Below are 16,137 nucleotides of genomic sequence, written 5' to 3' on the forward strand. Positions count from 1 at the left end.
ATATCTAAATTTATATCACAGATTTTTTGCTGGTTCGCGGATTTCTGCAGACAATGGGTCTTTTTAATTTATGGTACATGCTTCCTCAGTTGGCTTGCCCAGTTGATTTTCATACAAGGGACGCTATTGGCAGATGGCTGAGAAGCTACCCAACCAGAGCACGTACTATGTATTAAATAAAACTCCTCAAAGATATACGATATGGTTCCCACGCGGTGCTTCGCATACTTGAAAGCCCGAACAGAACGTATTGATTTTTGATTGTTTGCTTTTCTCTGTCTCTCTCACTCTCTCTAACATTCTCTGCTCCTGACGGAGGGGGTGTGAGCAGAGGGGCTGTTCGCACACTGGCCTAGAGGATACGGACGCTCCTCTAAAAAATGCTGAAAGACTACCTTCACATCGCTCCCTTCCTTGCAGCTGCTTTGACCGGTGGTGCTTCGCATACTTAAAAGCCCGAACAGCTCTATTGATTTTTGATTGTTTGCTTTTCTCTCTCTCTGTCTCTCTCTCTCTCTGACATTCTCTGCTCCTGACACACACTCATTTGAAGAGGAAGATATGTTTGCATTTTTTTAATTGTGAGACAGAACTGTCATCTCTGTCTTGTCATGGAGCACAGTTTAAACTTTTGACTAAAGGGTGTTATTTCATGTCTAGAGGGCTCTAATAATGTTAATCACTTTGAGCTACTTTTTGTATGAAAATGTGCTATATAAATAAATGTTGCTGTTGTTATTAAAAAAACGTATTTAGAAGGCCGTAAACATGTTTTCTATGCTCTGTGAAAATATTCGATTTATAATAAAGAATCCTACTTTGCGGAAATTCATTTATCGTGGTAGAGTCTGGAATGGATTAACCGTGATAAACGAGGGTTTACTGTATATAAAAAGATCATTAATGTATGCTGAAGAATACTGGTCCCTGCATTGATACCTGTGGGACACTACTTTTACCATCACCTACATGACAACCATTTGCTTCCTTTGTTTAAACCAGATTGCTCCACTCTACAAACTGCATATACTTCTCTTTTGTAACCAGCCTCTCATACAGGACTTTAGCAAAAGCCTTCTGAGAATTAAGGAAAACAACATCATACAAGGATTGAGAGTTAAGAGAAAGCAATGTTAAAACAGGCTCAGGTCAACATAAAAAGATATGAGAAAATCTTGCAACCAAAGCCCTGTATGCAAAACAAAAATCTGAGTTATTATTCTTGTGAAGAATTCTAAAGTACAAACAATTCAGTATTATTAACTAGCAAAGTTAATTTTTTTTTGTAAAACCCAGAAAGTTGGATGAGGTGGATTGCATATCATAATTTAAAAAGTGATGGTCTGATGATGTCACACTTTAAAAATTCCAGCCATCACATGGTAGTAAATGGGTCACCATTACCAAATTTGAATGGCCCAAAAGATGGCGTGACAAAAAATAATAAATTGATATATCAATATAAAACACAAGAATAAAATTACAAAAGGAGAAATAGTACAGAATTTAATTCTTCATAATCATAAACCTTGAAAATCAGTGTGATCTTTCAAAAATGTGCATCATTTGATATACTGTATGTATTCACTAACTTGTTTAAACACTGTGAATTAAATGTTATATGGTCCTGCCTGTCAAAATGAGAACTTCTTTCTCAACAATTAATAGTTCCTGAATCTGATGGGAAGTTATTAGCTTCTACATATGCAACAAAGCTGGAAAAATTGAAATGGTTTTAAGTGAGTGAATTAATTAGTCTACTGCATTGATTGAATTATTAGTTAACTCAAGGAGCAACATTGAATTTAGAAAATCTTTATTAAAATAGTTATTCACATGCCTAGTGCTGTATTAAACACAGAAAATGAATGACATTAATTATTAAAAATGCAAGTTATTAATAAAATGTAGTAGATTTAAAGAAGTAGTCTATGATATTAGTTTATGCATCTATATTTAAATTTGCATTCATAACAACTGTGAGGTTGAGACTGATATTTATTTATTTATTTGATAGGGAGCAAAGTCTGATAGTGTGCTCTGTCACTTGGGCAACTGGGTATTGGTACTGATAGACATTATAGACATGTTGGGGTTGTCACATTGTAAGGTAAAATGAATGTGTGTTTCATTCTCAGCATCCACTTTGAAGCATTCTTCAAGATGACAGATAAATTACTTGAAGCACTTTGAAGTACATGCATACTGTATAATCTCAATTGTGAAATGCAAATGTTAAAACGAACCACGCAACTTTTAGTGTTCAAAATACAATGGGTTGTATTACTTGAATGGATTCATTTCAGTATGGTTTTATTTTAACATTTATTCACTTATTTACATATTTATTTGATCTTTTGCTGTGTGTGTAAAATTAGTTTAATGATAGTATTAGCCTTGAAAAATGCTGAAAATGTGTCCTTGATAGCCACGCATATTGCCTTGTAATGATGTACTGAATTAAATGTACAATATAAAGTAAAGATTGATTGATTAATATGATTTGTTTCAAAGTTTGATTTAAAACAAAATTCAGGTAGCAAATGTGTATATTTGCACTTGAAGATTTTACTATTCTCCACATTGGAGAGTAAAAATGATGCATTTGATGGAAAACTTCAAAGCATGGCAAAATTTTTAATGAGCTACTCAAAATTATATAAATGGTAACTTTAAAAATAAATCATATTATTTGTTACATATTTTTTTTAAGTCGTGGCATTGAGAGAGGCTTGCTTGTCATACACACTTTTGGCCATTAAAAAATGCAACACTAGGAAAAAGACATCATATTGGTTTGAAACTTGCAGAATGGATAGATCATGGTAGGGTGTGAAAATGATTATAAGCTTAGCACATTTGAAAATGATTTGTGCAAGTTACACCCCTGGATTTTCCCAAAGTTGGGTATATGATGCGCCCAGAAAGGAACTTCATTGAGTGACTGCTGGTAGTTAGTGTACTAGCTCTTGGATGTTCCCGGTCCCAGGTGTTATGGTGTGGGTGCTATTTAGTGTCATTCACATTACCATCTCATATGAATTGCTGGTACTTTGACCAGCTAAGGATACATTACAGGAATATTGAAAAGGCTAAGGTGGTACCCGGTCTGCAGGGGTTTTCTGATGTGATATTCCAATAGGACAATGCCTGACCACATGTGGCACAAAACATCCTACTGTTCCTAGAAGACCACCATATGCTACTTCTTTCCTGGCTCGCACATTCACCAGGTTTTTTCCCCACAGAGCACATCCAGGGCATGGTCAGATAATGACTAGCTAGCAAGAGACCACCAGAAGTTACCTCAGATGACCTTTAGCATGTATAGAGCCTGCATGACATGCCATTCCACAAACAAAACATCAGGTGTCTCTTCCTGTTCAAGATAGACCATGTGCAAGTGGTTATATCCACCCAGGGTGGATACACCAAATACTGATTACTGTGTGTTCCACTTGCGTGACCCAGCTGTAAATCTAATCATGTGTACACCATGTATCATTGTTAATCTGCCATATAAATATCACTTTGATATCTTGTGTCTTTCATGGTGTTGCAATTATAATGGCCAGAAGTGTAAGAGATTATTTTTCTGGCAACTATATTGGTTGTATATTGTGAAATAACTAATAACATTGTACATTAAAGCCATGTCATTTTATGTTTTTAAGCATGACTGTAGTATCTTCCTCTTCATGCAAAGTCCTTGTATATATGTTTTAGGGGTGGGCAACAACAATGACGGAATCCTTGTCCTTGGAGCCACCAATATCCCTTGGGTTTTAGATGCTGCCATTCGAAGGAGGTAAAAAAATGCTTACTTTAGCATATTAGAGTAAAGATTAAATTATGTCCATTTAGTTATTTAATTTCTAATAGAAATTTGTGCTTTTAATTTAAAAAAAACAAAAAAACACCTCACTGGTTGTTCTTTGTCCATTCTAGAAAATAATAACTGTCATATATCTTTTTTTCTTCCCTCTTTTACCAAGCATATTTCTTTTACAAATGTTTAAGATGTTTTGTTTCAGTTTCGGGGGGGGGGCATGGTGCCACAGTGGTAGTATTTCTCCCTTGCAACAAGGATGTTCAAGTTCATGTCCTGGGTCTTTCCTGCATGGAGCTGGCATGTTGTCCTGTGTCTGCATTTGTTTCCTCCGGATGCTATGGTTTCCTCCCACATACCAAACACATGTAGGTTAGGTGGATTGGCAATGCTAAATTGCCCCTAATGTCTTTGTGTGTGTGTGTCTTTGTGTTCACACTACGACTGATTGATACTCTGTTCAGTGAGTGTTCTTGCCTTACTTACTGTGCTTTCTGGGATAGGCTCCAGCTTCCCCTCAACCTTGCACTAGCCTCTTTGCGGTTCTGCTGCTTGCGTATGGGGATGCGGATGTACAATTTAAACAGATTTTTATTTTCATGGTAACTGTTTCATATGCATCAACGCAGTGTATAACTGCCCGTGATTGAATTTCATTTCTTTCTCTCTATTAGATAAAACTACTTTTTCGAATGTTTGGCTCTGAGATTTGTTAATTGTCTTTGCAAAAGCTATTCTAACTGGAAACTGTTAACGTTTTAATACAAATGGCATATCAAGATCTCCTTTGTTGTCTAATGTTATTCGCCAAAGATTACTACATTACCTTTCTTGGATATATCCTTCTTTCTACAGTAATTTGTACGTTGTTAAGACTGGATGTTGTATTGTTAGACTGGATGTTGATATTGTAAGTTGTTGTTTTCATCTTCCACATGATCCACTGTTTCAGCATAGTCTATTGATACGCAATTAACCAATTTGATGTGTAACCAACCGATCAACATTTTTGGCGTTAATTCATTTGACTTCCTCGTTTCTCGATGGTAGGATTGCACCTGTATTCATTTTTTATGTTGATAACCCTTCATGATGAAATTCTTCAATAATATTTGGACATATGTCTTCTTTAATTGGGAACTTAAAGTGAGGAAAATGTTAAAATGTATAAGAGCTGAGAGCGCAGGAAGTGTGTTTTGACAAAAGCATTCATGCGAATGAGAGTTTAGAGGACCATGGACGTTTGAAAATGTTTGAGAGGAGGGCGTGACTTGAAAAAATCTCAAGGCCAAAGTCTCGTCTCACTTGACTTACAAAATTCTCTCTTCCAAAAAGACTCATCACGTCAAAGGATTTCTCTCTATTATTAAAAAAAATCGTGGAAAGCTTGGAAGGAGACGATAGGTGATCTTCTCGGAAGACAATTTGACATCCCACAAGAGACACTTTAATGTCACACGAGACAAGTCAGTGAGACAAAAGGACAGCTGCTGTACAGGCTTTTAAATGATCGACACGCAGGATGACAAGCCGAACATGTAGCAGAAAGACAGCAGCTGATCAGACCGCATCTCCTTAGTGTTCTTTACCCCAGATTTCTAATGAGTGGAGAATCAGGGACAAATCTAGGAAGTGCTAAAGGGATCATATATCTCAATTATTGTGATAGTGTCTGAATATTCCCAATAGAAGGTCCTGAAAAAATTGCTTGAGGATAGCAAGGCCCAGTGATCCCAATTCAGCATGTCTTTTCTACCACCATTACCAGGAAATGTGTAAAGAAAGTGAGGATGAAATATAATATTAAGAGAAATCATTCAAATTGAAATGCCTACAGTATGATTATCCAAAAGTGGAACCTGCAGGTGTCTACAATTCAGTATTCACTATTTTTATAATGCAGTTTGCAATATAACATATATAGTTCAGGGACTTTTTCCATTGACTTTTGTTGTTCAAGTTATAAGTAATTGTATTTGGACTAGTCTAAATTTATTGCAGAAAATTTAATATTTAATGCCTTGTGCTTATTCCTAATTTAGATAGGTACTATTACATTTTCAGCAGTTGAAATTCTAATTATAAATACCTTTAATTACATTTTTGTCCTCCAGATCTCTGCAATTACATTTTGTTTGGTAGAAACCAGTAGGCAGTCTTTTTCCATTGACTTCCATGGAGCTTTTAATTAGAACAATTTACTTAATTACATTTTGCTATGTCAAAATTTGAAATTATGATATAGATTTATATTTTAACATAATTACAATATTCTACATTAAAAGTGGCTAAGCAAAATATAATTGCAAATATCTCTAATTAGATCTTTAACTAGAAAAAATGAAGTGCCGCTAGAAAATCATTATCTCTCTTTGAAATAGTCACTTCTTTTGCCTTACATCAAAACCCACTGAAAATAACTTTTTTCTAGCTTTATTTACACATTTTGCCATACAACATTCAAGTAAAGAAGAAAGGCAACAGTTCTGGAAATTAGTTAAGAAATGAAAACTACAATAGTAGGGTTGAAAAAGTAATCAGTCACCCAAATGTAATACTTTGTACAGCCACCTTGTGCTTTAATAACACCCACCAATCTGACTGACTATGTCTCTAGCAGCTTTGTGCACCTTGATTGGGAAGTATTTGCCCATTCTTCCTTGCAGATTTTTTTGAGTTAAATTTTGTGGTGAGCAGCTATGGACTGCCACTCCACCCAGATATTTAGTGGCAACCTCTTCATCCTTTTACATGCTCATGCACACTTCCCGGGGTCAGAGGCAACTACCATGTTACTATTTCCTCAGGCTGTATAAACCAACCAAAGACAAAGGGTCCACAGTTGGAATTTGCTGGTGACTACTCATCATAGCCAATGGACTATTAACAGCCAGGAGACATGTCCGGAGTGCTGTATCTGTCCACCAACTGCTGCTCATGGAGATTCTTTTATTCTGGATTGTCTGGTAGCACAGAGCTGTCATTCCAGCCTTATAACATTAGTGTCTGCATTAGTTTTACATGTTCTCCTATTGCATTTACAAATTGAGTAGCATAAGTGAGTGTCAGTTAGTTTACTCACTCTAACACGTTCTAAGTTATTTTATTTCTATATCCTCAGCAAGAGCGAATCATCGTGTATTAAAAAGATAATTGTATTGTAGAACTTTAATCTGCCCTGTCAAACTCATCCTTTTTCATTTTCTGAGTTTTTATTTTTATTTTTTATTTTTAACTGTGCATGCACACAACACACCACAGAAACATGGTTGTGCAGGTGGCTTGGCTCTTTCTAAAATTTAATGCTTTTAAAAACTAATGTTTTACCCTCCATGCCTTACCAACTGCAAGGCAGATATTAAACTGGAACTAAAACTGGAACTAGTCTGTAGTCAGAGGGATAAGAAATTATTAGAATATTAATTTACAGTTTAGCTTGTGGGGCTTATAATAGAACCTCCCATTGACTATACTATAATACACTGCCTGGCCAAAAAAAAAAGTCGCCACCTGGATTTAACTAAGCAAATAGGAGGTTCGAGCCTCCTATTGGATAATTACTGCATGGGCGATTATCTTTCAGCTGGCAACAAGTTATTTAACCCCAACTGGTGCAATGAGTTGCTTCTCATTTCTTAAACAACCATGTCGAAAGACACATCTTGTGGTTGAGGAAAAGATGTTAGTCTGTTTGAGAAGGGTCAAATCATTGGCATGCATCAAGCAGAGAAAACATCATAGGAGATTGCAGAAACTACTAAAATTGGGTTAAGAACTGTCCAACGCATTATTAAAAACTGGAAGGATAGTGGGGACCCATCATCTTCGAGGAAGAAATGTGGCTGGAAAAAAATCCTGAATTATTGTGATCGGCGATCACTTAAACGTTTGGTGAAATCAAATCGAAGAAAAACAACAGTAGAACTCAGGTCTATGTTTAATAGTGAAAGTAAGAGCATTTCCACACGCACAATGCGAAGGGAACTCAAAGGATTGGGACTGAACAGCTGTATAGCCGTAAGAAAACCACTAATCAGTGAGGCAAACCGGAAAAAAAGGCTTCAATTTGCTAGGGAGCATAAAGATTGGACTCTGGAGCAATGGAAGAAGGCCACGTGGTCTGATGAGTCCAGATTTACCCTGTTCCAGAGTTGAGAATCTTTGGGATGTGCTGGAGAAGGCTTTGCACAGCGGTCAGACTCTACCATCATCAATGCAAGATCTTGGTGAAAAATTAATGCAACACTGGATGGAACTAAATCTTGTGACATTGCAGAAGCTTGTCGAAACAATGCCACAGCGAATGTGTGCCATAATCAAAGCTAAAGGCAGTCCAACGAAATATTAGAGTGTGTGACCTTTTTTTTTGGTGGCGACTTTTTTTTTGGCCAGGCAGTGTATATACTGTAAGATTCTAACATAACTAAGAAAATGCTTCTATCAGTTTAACATAACCTAACAAACTAAAAATGGCTTTCATAAACTGTATGTGGGATCTTTGATAAAAGTAGATTCACTCAGCTGTGATGCATGGTCATATACATGTTCAAATTGCCATTTTACTAATGAAGAGAGCAGACAATATGGACACCTATAATTTATTTCAAAGAAGACACACTTGGGTATGTAAAAATACCATTATTGCTTTTAATTGACTTGTAGGTTTATTGCAACATACACAACCAACTTTGAAATATGTTAAGCCATTGTATTGCTTTTTTGGTGGTTTGTTTAGGGTCTTTGTTGTGCTGGAAGGAGAACCATCTGAAGTTGTCTTTGTTGTGCTGGAAGGAGAACCATCTGCCCAACTTCAGCTGTCTGGCAAAGAGATGCAGATTTTCCTTTTTCTTATCACTCTTGACCATTTGCTTAGTCGCCACTAAAGAGAAACTCTCCCTACAATATAATGTTGCCACTACCATGCTTTACAGTTGATTTGGAGTATTTTGGATGTGTTTGTTTTTTGTCAAATATAGCATTTGGTATTCAGTCTAAAAAGGTTCAGTCTATGTCACATATGAGCATAAAACGTTCTGCCATATGGCCTGCAATGCAGGACAGCTCTGTGTAAAATTGTTGTCACATGCACAAGGCCGACTAATCTCAGCCATAAATACTTGTACTGTAAGTTCTTCAGTGTTACCATTGGTTTCTTGGTAGGTTACCTGATGAATAACTTCCTGGCTTTGTCATCTGGCTTAGAGCGACAGATCTTGGCAAGGTGTTTGTGGTGCCATACACTTCTCACTTCTTAATAATGCTCTAAAGGTCCTCAGAGGGATAATTAAAACCATAGAAATCTTCTTATATCTTTCTTGTGATTTGCGCCTTTCCATAACTTTATTCTGAAGCTCTTTTGAAAGCGCCTTTTCAACCATGGTGGATTTTTTTTGCATAGCTGTACACTACTTGCAATGAAATCCTCAAGGAACAGATGGGTTTATTTTGAAGTAATAACCACTACAGTTGATGTTAAGTGCAGGCCAATTGGTACGGTGGGTGATCTGGAATGTGATTGGTTATACCTGAGCAATTCGGTAATGGTTACTCTAAGAGGCTAATCACTTGTCCAAACCAAGTATTTTACCAGTTAAATCTGAATAGTTATTAAGGATTTTTTAAAATGTCCATTTTCACTTTGATGTTGGGGTTATGTTGTGTCACACAGCTAGAAATAGTTACAAAAGGTAAGGATTTTGACAGTATGATTATTTTCTGTATAACTGTAGCAGTTGGCAAGAGTAAAATAGGAATTAGCATGAGAAAATAAAACATGTTGCCATATTGTGTCTGTTCAGTTTTCAATTTAGAAACGATGATCCAGTTAAAAAAAAATGGGTCCTTGTATTTGAAGGACTGCTTTGTTAATGCTAAGGTCCCTAACAAGATTTTTCCTTTACATATTTTTTTTTATTTTTTTATTTATTTATTTTTTACAACTTTTGAGTGATAATTTGATTTTAATATCAGAATGCTTGAGAAATATATTGTTCATATTAAGCTCCATCTTTGCTGTAGCATTGTGAAAGCAAAATTAATCCAAACATTATTGTTTAACAAGGTTACAGTATTGGTATAGGAACATGTGTTACTGTGCTAATGTTTGCTAAATGCCATCATTTGAAATACAGAAGAAATGTATTTTATTATGTTAGCTAGATTCCATCTTTTGGAATATAGAAGATATAGATGTAGTAAAAAGACCAGCAGAAGTTAAGTTACACATAAAATAATGTATTACTGATTCATAAATAATAACAAAATGCAAAGTACATTTGAATATTGGCAACCATATAACCTGATTAAATGGTGATATGTAGTTCAGGCAGCACACAGACTTGTAGTTACTTAAATGTCTCTAGTTAAGGCATCATTGGTGCTCAGCTTTCTGCCACATGTCTGTTCAATATGGCCGCTGAGCTGTGCTCTTCATTGTGTTGTCTTCATCATCACAGGTTAGCAAGAGATGCTTCTTTCAGATGTTGGTTAGCAAGAGAGAGATACTTCATCATATGTTGGTTGGTAAGAGAGAGAGAATGTGGTTGAACAAGCAGATTTATACATTCTCTGTCCAACCCCTACAGCCAATAGGACATCATGGTACTTAAAAGCTTCTGATCCAAGCCAATTGCAAACAGCCATACTTCAGACCAATGGGGGAAATAGAACATCTTAACACCTGCCCCCAAACCATATGTTAAGGTAACCTAAGTTTCTTGCGGGGGATGAAAGATTTTAGCAAAGAAACACTCCCCAAACTGGTTTAAGGCACATCCTCTCCCAACTCTGTCGTAAAATTCAAAGAGGTTCAGTCGTAAAGGGGGGGGGGGGGGGGGGGGGGGGTAAACACTAAATTATATTGCTTTGCCTAAATTACAAATAGACATACAAAATATTTATCAAGTTATATGTAAAATCTCACATCACAACAATTCCAAAAGATGTTTGTAGCAAGAGATTAATTATTTGTTATAATATATATAGATTTTATTTTTATATATATAAAAAAGCAAAAACCCACTGACTGATTCATCACTAGATCTCCTAAATTGTGACATTTGGCATGGATGTTTGTTTTAGGGTCTAGGTGTGAGATGAGAATGGATTTTGTGAAACACCTACCCTAAGGGAGTGAAACTACCCCTTCAATGCTAAAATATTTTACAGTGGGTACGGAAAGTATTCGGACCCCCTTCAGTTTTTCACTCTTTGTCATATTGCAGCCATTTGCTAAAATCATTTAAATTAATTTTTTCCCTCATTAATGTACACACAGCACCCCATATTGACAGACAAAAAAAAGAATTTTTGAAATTGTTGCAGATTTATTAAAAAAGAAAAACTGAAATATCACATGGTCCTAAGTATTCAGACCCTTTGCTCAGTATTTAGTAGAAGCACCCTTTTGAGCTAATACAGCCATGAGTCATCTTGGGAAAGATGCAACAAGTTTTTCACACCTGGATTTGGGGATCCTCTGCCATTCCTCCTTGCAGATCCTCTCCAGTTCTGTCAGGTTGGATGGTAAACGTTGGTGGACAGCCATTTTAAGGTCTCTCCAGAGAAGCTCAATTGGGCTTAAGTCAGGGCTTTGGCTGGGCCATTCAAGAACAGTCACAGAGTTGTTGTGAAGCCACTCCTTCGTTATTTTAGCTGTGTGCTTAGGGTCATTGTCTTGTTGGAAGGTAAACCTTCGGCCCAGTCTGAGGTCCTTAGCACTCTGGAGAAGGTTTTTGTCCAGGATATCCCTGTACTTGGCCGCATTCATCTTTCCCTCGATTGCAACCAGTCGTCCTGTCCCTGCAGCTGAAAAACACCCCCACAGCATGATGCTACCACCACCATGCTTCACTGTGGGGACTGTATTGGACAAGTGATGAGCAGTGCCTGGTTGTCTCCACACATACCTCAGTGCAAGACACATGACAGCCCGCATGGAGTTTGCTAAAAGACACCTGAAGGATTCTGAGATGGTGAGAAATAAGATTCTCTGGTCTGATGAGACCAAGATAGAACTTTTTAGCCTTAATTCTAAGCGGTATGTGTGGAGACAACCAGGCGCTGCTCATCACTTGTCCAATACAGTCCCCACAGTGAAGCATGGCGGTGGCAGCATCATGCTGTGGGGGTGTTTTTCATCTGCAGGGACAGGACGACTGGTTGCAATCGAGGGAAAGATGAATGCGGCCAAGTACAGGGATATCCTGGACAAAAACCTTCTCCAGAGTGCTAAGGACCTCAGACTGGGCCGAAGGTTTACCTTCCAACAAGACAATGACCCTAAGCACACAGCTAAAATAACGAAGGAGTGGCTTCACAACAACTCTGTGACTGTTCTTGAATGGCCCAGCCAGAGCCCTGACTTAAGCCCAATTGAGCATCTCTGGAGAGACCTAAAAATGGCTGTCCACCAACGTTTACCATCCAACCTGACAGAACTGGAGAGGATCTGCAAGGAGGAATGACAGAGGATCCCCAAATCCAGGTGTGAAAAACTTGTTGCATCTTTCCTAAGAAGACTCATGGCTGTATTAGCTCAAAAGGGTGCTTCTACTAAATACTGAGCAAAGGGTCTGAATACTTAGGACCATGTGATATTTCAGTTTTTCTTTTTTAATAAATCTGCAACAATCTCAAAAATTCTTTTTTTTTGTCTGTCAATATGGGGTGCTGTGTGTACATTAATGAGGGAAAAAATTAATTTAAATGATTTTAGCAAATGGCTGCAATATGACAAAGAGTGAAAAATTGAAGGGGGTCTGAATACTTTCTGTACCCACTGTATATCTCAAAAATTATTTTTTCTAAGAAATTACGAAACACATCAGTTTTACAGTATTTTGATTTATACTTTTTTTTTTTTTTTTTTTTTATACAATATATTTTTTTAATTATCTTTATATAGGGTCATAAAAAATGGGACACATGCCAATTTTTGAACGTTCTTGCAAACTTTTAGCAAAATATTTCTGAAATTAAACATCGCATAAGAAACTGAGACGTACTAATTTCGAAAATTCAATTAAAACTACAGTGTTACGGAACCGGACAGCACTCAAAACATTCTTCCAGTTCACTTTCCTTTACCATCTTGCTATGTGACATTGCTGGTTAATTTGAATTAAACTTTTAAAAAAATACACTGACTTTTATATTTTCGTGATGTTGCCAGTCAGTGACGTTCCGTGTCTTAGCTAAGGGAACTAACTATATTAACGCCTGAAAATGAAAAAGCTACGAAATCAGCATCTATCTCTTAGCAAAGCTTAATACACACAAAGATGACATATGATTCAGTTGATTCAGTAGTAGAGATTTAAAGAGGCTGTCCAGTGGAGTTCTTACATACACTCAATCCTTCCCGCATTCCTCCACACAAACTTACTTTGAAGGTAGGAGCACCAGTTACCATTATGAGAAACTTAAAACCTCCTAAACTGTGCAATGGCACACGACTGCAAATAAAAGCTTTATACAAAAATGTAGTTGAAGCATGTATTTTTACTGGTCCTTGTCATGGAGAAAGTGTCTTTATACCACATATTCCTCTTATACCATCTGACTTTCCTTTTCAATTGAAATGCCTGTAATTTCCAATTGTGTTTTGCAATGACTACCAATAAAACACAAGGTCAGTCTCTAAAAGAGGCAGGAGTGGATTTGATGGGTGATTGTTTTCCTCTTGGCCAGCTTTATGTGGCATGATCCAGAGTGACTTCACCTCACTCCCTATTCTTTCTGAAACCTGGAGGTTGTAAACCTGTAATGTTGTATAAAGAGAAGCATTGTAGTTCCTTGCTCAACATATTTGCTCCTTTTATGTCATTTCTGTGTACAGCACAGACTTGGTACATAATCAAAAACTGAAATAAAATTGTGTCCATATTTTTATATCAGCCAAGTTATCAAAGGAGATCTTTGTGAACGAAGCCGTAGGTATTAGCTACTCTTTTATATTCTCACAGCATTGAGTATGCGGGTTTGCTATTTGTGTCATATATTTAATTGTTTCTATTGAGAAATTTTTTGTTTTAATGTTGTTTTTCTCAGTCCACTATCCAAAACTAGTTTTCAAATTAATCAAAACTTGTTTCGAGGATAATGTGGTCTCTGGTTTCTGATTTTTCTTGAAAATTCAAGTATTATTTTATGTTTAAAGATTTTTTCTCTCACTAGATTTGAAAAGCGGATTTATATTCCATTACCCGAGGAGCCAGCACGAGCTCAGATGTTCAGACTTCATTTGGGAAACACTCCGCATAACCTTTCAGAAGCTGATCTACGAGAACTAGCACGAAAGACAGATGGCTATTCTGGAGCAGACATCAGTATTATTGTACGAGATGCTCTCATGCAGCCTGTACGCAAAGTTCAGTCAGCGACACATTTTAAAAAGGTTAGTTTACAATAGGAAGATACTAATGTAGTTCAGAAATCAACATTTTTTTTAAACATTTCTACAGTAGATTATTATTACACTATTGTTAAATTGTGTGATAGACTGCACAGTTAACCATTTTTATATCATATTACAATTTTAATTATTTGAGTATAATTGTTTCAGATAAAAATAATGCTTTTTAAGAGTTATATTATAAACAAAGTTACATGATTATTTGAATTTCTAACACATTGCACTTTGTATCTGAGCTGATTGAAAACTATTAACATTACAACATTACTGGTAACAAGCAAGTCCTTAAAATGTTAGAGAAGTCCCTGATGTGCTAGTTCTTTATCTTAATTCCTTTAAACTTAATGAAAGTACCAGCATTGCTTAATCACCTTTTTGATCATGGTGTACACTATTTTGTGTCAAAAGAAAAAGCTTGATTTTATTTTTAATATTCATTGAATTTATTTTTTATAATGTCCTTTAATAATTATAATATATATTAGTTTAATAAATCAGGAAATCCTGATCATCTTTCAAGGCAGGTTTTCATTATTGTCACTTTTATCCCACTGAGAAATTGTTTTGGAAAAAAAAATACATTGTTCTTACACGTTTGAGTGTGATGGTAGTTGCAATCATTTAAACTTGTGTCACTAATTTGAGTAAGGGAGGTGAAATTATAATGAGATTAATCGGTTTCAAATACAGCATCATACATTACAGTCCTACACAGGTCCAGTTTTCAGGAACTGCATCTGACCTGTCCCCGCATCTAATAAACTGCACTTGAACCACGGCAGCAAGTAAGAGTTAATGGAAACTGCATGTGGAACCAACCTGCTATTTGAAGAATTATGACCTGAACTGCATGCATGATTAGGAAATAGTACTAGTATACAATATCAGACATTTGTGTATTATCAAGATATGAAGCAGTAGGCACTGCATAATTATCAGTTATTCTGTGGGTAACAGGTTGCAAGAAAATTGACAACCACTGTAAACTGTATTAAGATGAACAATGAGGCTTCTTAAAAATTCTGTACATGTTACTTATCAAAAACTGGCATTTTAAACTACCAAGTAATATACCTCAGGAAAAAAACCCATGCATAATATATGAACAACTGTATATCTAACAAACCTCGCACATACGAGTACAGAGGAAATTCTAATATGTGTCCCTCAGAATTATTTAATTTTAACATTTCTTAACACATCACAGGCCTTGGTACTGCTCTTATTCATACCAGGAAAAACTATGGACAAGTGTCCTTCACAGCTTCACTTATACACTGTGCATCTCATACAGATATCTCCCTTTGCACCACTTGCTTTCTCTAGACAGTACTCATGACATAACACCATTTTAAAATGAACTGACTTCTTTATTTTGAACAAAGCTTCAGTTTGAACAAAGTAGCACCTGTGTTCCTCCATGAAACATCAATACACATGTTCAGTATTGCCCAGGGGAATTCTCCAAATTCTTTGTACTTTCAGCTCAGACAAGCAACCTGCTCAAAATAACTAACATTAGTCCTTTCCCTATACTTCATTAATTTATCCTTATCTGTCTCTGGTTTTCTGGTTCAGATTTGCGGAGAGCTATTGCTTATCTGGGCAGCAGTAGGTGCAACAAGAAAATCAGCCAATGGTGGGCAATAGGAAAATATGTTTTAATTATTTCCAGCAGCAAAAATATAAAAACTTTACGTTTTATCAGTGCTGACAAACTCTCTTCATCAGTGTTGCTGCCAAAATATTGTGTGTAAAGCTATTTTGTGGTGCCACAGTAGTGCAGTGATTACTGCTGCTGCACGGATCCAGTTTACTGGGTTCAAATCGGATCCTATGTGGTCCATGTATAGGTTCTACCAGCTCTCTGTGTCTGTGTGGGTACTCTGGTTTT

General features: G+C 36.4%; 1 protein-coding gene across 1 annotated transcript in view; it reads left to right on the forward strand.

Annotated features, from left to right (window-relative positions):
- The window catches only part of vps4a (vacuolar protein sorting 4 homolog A), an 80,109-nt gene that overhangs the window by 57,496 nt on the left and 6,476 nt on the right, over window positions 1-16,137 (forward strand). Inside the window, exons 8-9 of the mRNA XM_028809889.2 lie at window positions 3,727-3,808; window positions 14,006-14,225. Coding sequence (XP_028665722.1) covers window positions 3,727-3,808; window positions 14,006-14,225 — 302 coding nt within the window. The remainder of the gene's footprint in view (window positions 1-3,726; window positions 3,809-14,005; window positions 14,226-16,137) is intronic.

Source organism: Erpetoichthys calabaricus, chromosome 9 (assembly GCF_900747795.2).
Source record: "Erpetoichthys calabaricus chromosome 9, fErpCal1.3, whole genome shotgun sequence".
NCBI classification, from domain to species: domain Eukaryota; kingdom Metazoa; phylum Chordata; class Cladistia; order Polypteriformes; family Polypteridae; genus Erpetoichthys; species Erpetoichthys calabaricus.